At 39.8% G+C, this 9,468-nt stretch overlaps 1 protein-coding gene across 1 annotated transcript; it reads right to left on the reverse strand.

Annotated features, from left to right (window-relative positions):
* LOC118786571 (periaxin-like) lies at positions 1-853 on the reverse strand. Its single transcript, XM_036541704.1, has 4 exons — positions 782-853; positions 505-649; positions 152-340; positions 1-53 (listed from the first exon to the last, which is right to left on the reverse strand). The coding sequence occupies exons 1-4, from the start codon at positions 794-796 to the stop codon at positions 49-51; spliced, it is 354 nt and encodes a 117-aa protein (XP_036397597.1). The 5' UTR covers positions 797-853; the 3' UTR covers positions 1-48.
* Between the last annotated feature and the right edge of the window lie 8,615 nt (positions 854-9,468).

The raw sequence follows: 9,468 nt of genomic DNA on the forward strand, positions 1-9,468 counted from the left end.
CGTCTTTGTGCCTTAGTGCGTCCTCTCTCCGTTAGGCCAGCTCCTTCTTCACCCTGGGGTATACCAAATGTGAAATGTTGATTAATGGCAGTAAAGTAGCAGCAGTTTAGTAACCATTATGAACTCAAAAAAACCAACAAATGTGACAAACATGAAGACAGCGGGGTAGTTACAGATGCTTCTTGTCTTTCGGCCGTGGAGCTTTCGAGGGCGGATGCCCCTGGAGGCTTGCGTTTCAGACAGAACTCCATTTTGTATGGCTGCGCGTGCTCCAGGATCTGAAGGGCGTCCTCATAGGAGACATTGTCGAAGTACACTGTTGCACTGAGTATCTGATCACCTGGAGTGAGAGATTAATATATGCAAGAAAGAGTTAATCTCAGATGAAAACTTTCATAGGGACATTTGCCACCGTAATGAAAGGCACAATCAAAAGCGGTGGAAATATTAACAAAGAAATTGTGTAAATGTATTTCAACAGATTAAGAGAAACGCTTTGTGTACCTTCTTGCACACTGAGATGTTTTGCAGCCGGTGACTCTGCCTTCACTTCTTTGATGAAGATGCCCTCCTTTCCACCTCCACTGACAACCAGGCCCTCGGCACAGGCCTCTTTCACTGTTTTCACAATTACGCCCGACTCCGCACTCTAAAAGCAATCAAACCAGGGCAATAATCAAAGCGGTTACACATTATCTGCTTGCTGCCCAAAGCACAATATCATAAGAAGAGTTCCACCATTCTTTTGTTCATAACGGTAAGAAAGAAATGTCTCTCTCACCTCTGTCTGACTCATTTTTGCAGAGGAGCGCTTTTCAAAGAAGGATCCAAATCCGATTTTCTTTCCTTTTTTGTTGCCACTGCCCTTGTGGTATGGGTCATATATCTCCTCCTCTCCCTAAAATATGCAACAACCATAATGTATCATTCCATACAATGTGTTAAGAGCATAGAAGGTACATAGTTTTCCAAAATATGGTGAGATGGCATACCTGCTTGTTGATGTCTGTGTATTTCTCAGTAACTGGGAATTCATTTACTGGAGAGGAACCCTGAGGACGTGGCCTCTCTCCCTCAAGAAACTCTGGGGGCTCTTCACAAACCTGGCAGACATGGGATTTAGGAGATATGATGTTTTTATTTTAGGGAGAAACCACGTGAATATCTTTGGGTTGTTATATCAAATAAGGCACCTTTACTTCAGGAAATTATGTTAAAGACGTACATTTTTTACATTGTATATATAGTCACTATAACATTACCACAGTAAGGCAAGATGAATGAAGACTTGAGACTAACTGTGAACATAAATTGACCTCCCAGCCTCTGTTATTCTCCATTACATACCAGTAGGCTATTTTCACAAAACGTGAAAAGCAGCTTCAGCTTGCAGACACCTAATTGGTTAAACGTGATGAAATGGAGGTAAAGGAGGAAATAGATGGGCACAATCAGGTGGCCCTGCATTTAGAATGGTGCTGTCTGATACTTACTGAATCATCTTCTGCATCAGGCTCAGGGCCTTTCAGCCTCCTCCCAGCCCCTGTTCAAAAATAGGACAAAAAACGTCATTGTGTAAATGGTGCGCATTGTGATTATGATTACATGAACTTAATGCAGAGATATAATATTAATTTTCACCCACTAAACATATTTTGGATATAGGGTAATATTGAAGATAACTTGGTCCAGACTCCCTATACACTGTCAGCACTTTTTAATTTGAAAAAAAAAAAACATGGACAATGGTTCCTTTATTCCCAATGCCCATCGCCATTGCTGAGCTCCTCCAGGCCTCCTATTGTCCACAGTGTGTAGGATCCAGCTGAGAACAGCAGTGGGTGATAGACTGGTCTGCTGTGCCTCACTCATCCACAGCTGGCATGGCAGGTACCCTGCCCTGCCACACGAAAGCGACATATAGATAGCGCGATTATCCGACACAGCTGGTGCCACCTAGCTGGTGTTTTAGGTTATAGTTGTTTACTCCTGTATGTTATTGGTCAGATTTTTTTTCACAGATCTCAAGAGCAAATGACCATATCAGTGTCCCGGGCTGAATGAGTAATGAAGAAGCCCCTCCGTCCAATAACAGGACAGCAGTGGTGTGTTGACTGCTGCAGCAGTGTTGGTGCAGACTGTGGAGCCAGGGATGAGATTAATGGATGTGCTTCCAGGAAATGATTCCCGCGGGACTCGGGCCATCTACCGGTTTCCACAGTCGCCGTGCAGTGATCTGTGCTATCGATCCAGAGGATTGACTTACAGTCATTCGGGCTAGTAAGGAAAAGTTTAAAAAGGAATGCATTTTTTTCAGATGTATCATTCTGATCAATATGATCATCATTATGCTACAAAATAATGATGACTATTTTGGAATGCAGATCCGTCTTGTTGCATGCTGTTTATATAATCCACCTTACATCAACTATTCCTTTAAACTGGGGCCAAGTGTTTCTGCCTGCAGTCATAAATTCTACAGAGACTCTCCCTGCAATATTCAAATCATGACCATTTTACAGATGTTAAGAAGCTCTTTGAAAGGGTGCGGGGTGGCGTCAGTCAAGAGGACCTAAACGTCTCATTAGTGTCCAAGGATATATTTTGATGTTTTTGACTATTTATACTGATTTACTCTGTAGTAATATAACAGCATGTAGAGGATCTAGAACAATCCCATGTACCAGCCAACCTATAGGAAGCATACGAAGCACAACTTCTTGGATGATTGAATGACCAATGGTACAACTCCACACAATCGTTTAAATCAGTCCATTTGAATCACATAAATCTCAGTGACCAATATACAGAAAGGTGTCTCCTCTCACACTGAAGAATCCACATATGACTAATTGAATTAATGCAGTCGAACACTTCAGTGATACAGATCTAATCAATATGTGGACCACAGAAATTCAGATGATGATAGGGCAAATTGCTTCAAAGAAATGTAAGATCCGGCTTATTAAAAATGCAATGTCTATTTTTACCTTCAATCTAGAATTTCGGAGATGAGTTCTCACTGCCTCATGATCTGGACAGTAATATCTGTAATCTATTTCAGTGTCGGCAGAAATATAATATACAGTTATACATTGGAAACAAGAGGAAATTGTGGCCAAGTGACTAAAACTGACCCATCTAATCTAATGTAAAATTGGGCAGTTTAGTTCCAACCAGCAAAATTATTAATTCAAAGTAATTCTTAATTCAGTTTTTGTGTGTTCACAAGTCCCAGTGTGTTCAAAAAATGGTACCTCTTTCAAGGTAAAATATAATAGAAGATATTATGAGATGCTTTATTCATGGATCACTTATAAAGTACAAAGAAAAATACTATCACTCATGTTTTCAAGACAGAGTGTCAGTACCTCAGTATTTTAATAGCACAATGTAGACTTCAATCGTATCAGAACCCTGAATACCGTGTATTTTACCGAGGCGGAGGTGACAGGGCTACTGACATAGACAAACAATTATGTATGAAACCACATAAAACGATGACTGTGCAAATGTTCATCCATCACTCCAGCAGATTTTTTTATTCTCTAGAGAACTACAGTACAGACCTGCCATACACAGTACTTCTTAAGCACAGAGATATAGTTTACTGCAGAACAGGGAATGGGTCTTATTTGTAATTCCATGAAATAGACAGTGGAAATAATTTTGTCATAAATATTTAGGAGAAAAAACAGACCAATGAAATTCTGTGCTATAGTGGAGGCACTTACAAACTCAAATCTTGATCATTACAGCATATAAGACTTTCAGTATCTCCTCTTTTCAGACCTGATATGACTCTAACTGTTGTTCCAAGAAGAGCTTAGATAGTAACATAAACCTGAGTCAATACACGCTTAAATATGACCAATACAGGTGCTAATTTTCATCGTGAATAATATAATATATAACTATATAATATAAACTGCTAAAGCTCTGTAATTGCAGCCATAAACCCATGCTTGAGAAACAAGAGTGGAAAAGTGTGAGAAGGCTGTTTGAAAGGAGTTGATTGTTACAGGGGAAAGTGGTTACTCAGCCATTTGAATGCAGATATGTGAGCTATGTAAATGTGGGCGACCTGGAGTGGTCTGCGACATCAGAGTGGGACAGATCCGTCTGTGCTCAAGCCTGGCAGGGAGTAGGGAACTGTGCGGGGTATACCGTAAGCCTTTCTGTCTACACTCCGGTTGTACTGTAACTGTCATACAAGGCATCTCTTACGATGTTTACAGTTAGGTATTGTGTCCCAAGGCATGGGTTGTGCCTACCGTGGTCCCACACCCTTACATTAACTGTCATGTGGAAATCATTCCTCGAATCCCTGCTTAATTACAGTTACAAAACAAATCTTGCCCAGTCTTGTCTGATGAGCAGTTCATACATCAAAGAAGACAAGGCTTGGAGGAATTACACAGGACTATTACTTGAAGGTAAAATTATTGCATTTTCCATTGCTGTCACAAACATGGGGTAAGGCCAGAAATTATGTCGTGTCCAGCAAATGCAATAAAATCATGTTAACTCTGAACCCCTGAAAGGAGGTTGACTCTCTTCTGTCATTATTCTATAAGGATTGATCCAGACAATATCAGATGTATGAGCCCAATGATGGAAATAGGGGAAATGAGCCACAGTGGATATCCAGACATCATCTATGGCTATACATCCAGTGCTATTTCTTCACAACACTTGGCTCACACTCTTATTGTTAGCATCGAGTGCCACACCCTCCTTGTGGGAATGAATGCACTTACACTACTCTCTAGCACACACCCATGTTACACACCCACATAGGGGCAAGCCATGCTGGACACCTGCCAAACACATCATCTACAAAAACAATACAGAGCTAAAGTGCTAAAGCTAAATAAGAGCAATGCCAGATACACCCACTGACTTCATAACCTTCATAACTATTTACCTGAACATGGACATGTGAAAAGTGACTGAGGAACAGGATACAAAAGGTGTGTTCACGATCTCTGTGACATATAGGGCAATGACTTGTGGGTGAGGAAACTGGAGAAAGCTGCTTGACTTAACAAAAGGGTTCACCATTTGAATGCTGAATTCTGCATTCTAAGCTGAAAGTTCTTGCACCTCTCCTCCAGTCTGCACTGCAGACACTCTGATTCCCAACAACATGGACAGGAACAGGGGTGTTGTTTGAACAATACTATGTACAACACCTTGCACAGGAAATTTACACCTTGATGTTACTCTCTGAATCTGAGTCTGCCACAAATTTGGTATGTGAACACAACATAAAATCATTTTGTCATTTTTTTCACTTGGTTCACCTGTCACCATTAAAACTAAAAGCCCTGTTTCAAGTCAAAACAGAAAGAGGGTAACAGAGAAAACTATTCTAGAATGTTGAACATCGCGTGAGCTGTTGCCTAATGCAGTTAGGGCAGGTATGTGCGACACATCACAGTGGGATGGAAATACTCACCTCAAGATTGGGTAATGGCTGTTAACTATTTGACAATACATATTGCCAGTAATGAGGGATGAAAACATTCATTTTAAAGGTTGTACATCTAGCATTTTGAAGAAAATGCATGACCACACACATTCCAGATCAGCATGTTATGTGGAAACAAGGCAAACACTATCAAATAATTACTTTGTATAAAAAATTAAATGCAGATGCCAAGCTTATAATTTGAAGTGACAATATTTAAAGTAAGATTACAAGACAAAGTAAGATTACAATTAGATAGATATAACCAATAATGGTTATTCATAATAGTTATTGCTATAGCAGCATTCCATGGTGACTATGCTATTCACGTCTACACATTGGCATGCCCGACCTGTGCACTGCGTTTCCAATTAAACAGTACTAAATGTAGATATACCCAAGATTTATAATGATCTCTGATGATCCCAATTTCATCAGCCTGATAAAGTACTGTCATACTGTATCCCAACAGAAGTCTATTCCCAATAAGGGACTGCAAAAAAATGTTTTTTTATTTGTTGTCTTATACTTATACTGCTCAGTACAGAGCTTTCTAATGACCAGAAAGGACAAAGTCATTTGTCTTTTTTATGATCTGCCAGAAAGAGTTTCCTGAGTCTTATAAAATATTGGTTTAAAACAAGATTTTACAGAAGAACATGGTTTGGTGAATATATTGCCACTCCAGAAATAATTTAATAAACTTGTGGAACAACCCTCACGTAATAAATTGAATTTACCGCAGCAAAACATAACTTTTCTGAGCACCAGCTTTTCCTCCAATGATGCAATGTTTTGTTTTACTGGAACAGAACTGCCTTTTATCAATCATAACATATATTAAAATTGAAGACAATCATGATGAAGAAGAATCAGAAATACTAGACAAGGCAAAAAAGCAGATCCTTTCATTATGCTGTTGTACATATTGAGAGTTCATCAAAGTATAAAGTGTTTTAATTTTCCATATTATGGTTATCAAAATTTGAGGAGAGGCAGTTGATAAATGCTTCATTTGCACTCTCTCAAAGATGCATATTGTGCTACCTGATTAACCCTAGGAATTAGACGGGACTGAATGTGTCCAGTACAGTGGCATTTGTGAAACGAAAATTCTCTTGGAAATCAATGTTCCACTGAGTAGCATATACACAGACATTTGCTGTGAATCTAGTCTTTAACATCACAATAAAGCTATGCACCTTGCAGAAATGAGGTACCAGTTATGGCCAGCAGGTGGCAGTGCATGGAACGTGTATGACACAGAGCTCTGTTCAGGAAGTTTCTTGCTGTCTATGATCTGCCATATTGGGGACTTAATTTTCAAGTCAATTTGAGAAAATGGGGGAAAATGTAGGATTCACCTAATAAATGGTGGAAAGTGAAGTGCTCTTAAGAATAAAAGTCTGGTGAATCAGATAGCTTCTGATAGATATTTCTTCCAATGTGAACTACTAATGCCGTTGAGATCCAAAAACACAGCCTAAAATCGCTAACTGTAATGCTTGTACATTCTGTGCTCCTGCTTGCTCCATCATATTCACTTAACTAAAACAAAAGATGGCATTTACAGAAGGATATCTTCTCTCAAGAGCTGACTTTGTACTAATCAATTACTTTGCCACATTCATCAGTTTAGTGCCGTCACAGCATCTAATGATTTGGTGCTCCATAACATAATGAAACTAGACAAAAACAGATGGCTATTGCAAAATGATGGCAATTGATCTGTCAGCCACATTTTTAAAAAATGCAATATGATTGGTGTTTTAATTAGATAATGTTATGACTAGCTTTGTGTTGTGACCCAGTCCTATCAATATCAAATGGAAGATTCAATTGTTTGCTATGGAACCTAATTAAGAAATCTCTTTCTTTAGTGGAAGATTACATTTTGTTGAAAGCTGCAAATATGTTGCACTTTGTTAATAAAGGTGGTTGATTGTTACTTTTGAGAAAACAGATTTTGTGAATTAGTTCAAACAGCTCAAAATGGGGAATTTTTTAAACTCAGCAATAAGGGAATCTTAAAGAGGGACCTGGCAGTCCTGGATATAATTGGCATGCTCTTATGAGCCTTCCTAGGTATATGGAATTACTGAAATAAACAAAGGTGATTTATTTTTGAAACCTATTGCACCCTACTCATTTGTGTTAGTTTCAAGTTCACATCAATTACACTTGGAAATCATTGACACAAATTCTTTTGTTTATTCAGGAAAGCATATTTATAGAAAATTTTAACAAAACATATCTTTGACTAATATTTTAACATACATAAAACCTTCCAAATGTCCAAATGTTGGGCATTTGAGTTTTTTCCAGTGGGCATTGTTTTGGATACTCCACAATGTGTGCACATTTCCGAGGGAGAAGCTGTGCTCTCATTTTGTGAAGTCTCCAGATGAGAGGTGTGTAAAATTATGCTCTGGGACAACATAACTGTCAGTACAACCGAGTAGGTGGCATATAATATGAATCGCATATAATATGAATCGTTGTCAGACTGCACGATAACCTCACACATTTATATTTTGTGAGCTTGCAGCATCAAAAAGACAGAGAAAGCATAGGAACAAAATGCTTACAGAGCACAGTGTCTGTCAATAATGAAACACAAACAGAATCAGCAATAAATCAAATCTGTGGTGTACAAAATACTGAAGGACAAGAGTTCATCAAACTTTCAAATCTGACACAACGAAAACAGTAACAAGATTCTCCCAAACAGAAAACTCACCTGGTGGAGGCTCTCTTGATGGATTTTGTCTTATGATCCCAGGACTTTGGGGGACCCAGCCCTCACTCTGGAACAAGCCCTGTTCCTTTCTCTCTCAAACTTCCTCCACCAGACTCCACTCTGACAATTGACCCACACACTGAAAAAACAGCTGTCCTGTTTGGTCCTAAAATCCTGGAGGGACAGATTGTGCTGGACTAATAAGGCTCTAGGCTGCGGTCCTGGCTGCTGGCCCCCTCTGTGTGTTTCAGGCACACTCAGAGGTACACAGGGACCTCGGATGCAGAGAGACTGGAGAGATCAGCTGAAGCAGCTCAGAGGTGCTCTCCCTCCCTCCCCTCTTTCCAGGCGTGTGAGTCACTGTAGTAGGAACCCTTCCCAAAGCTCCGGAGCAGGATCTCCGCCAGTGACAAACCCCATTGTGTTTTGTGTGTGTGTGTGTGTGTGTGTGTGTGTGTGTGTGTGTGTGTGTGTTTTGTTTAAAGCTCACACAACGACAGGGTGGAGATACAATAAGAGGAGAAAAAAGTCCTGCTTAAGAGAGATAACATATCACTCACCGGATAAAGTGTAAACAAGCCTCCCTCTTTTCATCCCTTCAAAATATGCACACTCCAAGTACCACACGCTGTACCGCACCTATCTGGGGATAAATGTGGTGACCTGTAGTGGGATCAGTGCCCCTTTATCCAGCTTAATTACATGGCGAAAGACAGAAGTAAACTCTTAGAATTGGCACAAAATAGCAAAATTGTAAAAAAAAATGAAATAAAATTTAAAAACCCTGGAAGCAAGATCTGCACCACATTTGATATGTACAATTAAGATGTTCACTCAAAATAAAGCCTGCTCCTTTGAGATGCACGTATTGTAAGTACCTTGATTTGCCAGCTACACTGAATACCATGCAGCACCTCTACTCAGAATGGATCAGGCTGTTCAAACCACACAAATCCAGGGCTGATGGCTGCTTTCTTCACCCTCCCTTAGAAATGATGTTGTCATGCCACAGCATACGCAGACTGAGAATGTGGTAAAAGACGGGTAAGTCTCAAACATTCTGTTTCTGTTACAGCTATGAAATGGAAGTTTTTTTCTTGAATATGGAAATTTAAAATGTCATACATGCACGTACACATGTGCAGCCTCAGTAATGTATTCGGCAAGAACCATGGTGCACCAGGGGTGCGGCAGAGAGAGACTGCCCTTGCCCAAGCAGGGCTATGGGCCAAGACAAGCTGCTCTGGAATAGACT

This window comes from Megalops cyprinoides, chromosome 12 (assembly GCF_013368585.1).
Source record: "Megalops cyprinoides isolate fMegCyp1 chromosome 12, fMegCyp1.pri, whole genome shotgun sequence".
Classification (NCBI taxonomy): Eukaryota; Metazoa; Chordata; class Actinopteri; order Elopiformes; family Megalopidae; genus Megalops; species Megalops cyprinoides.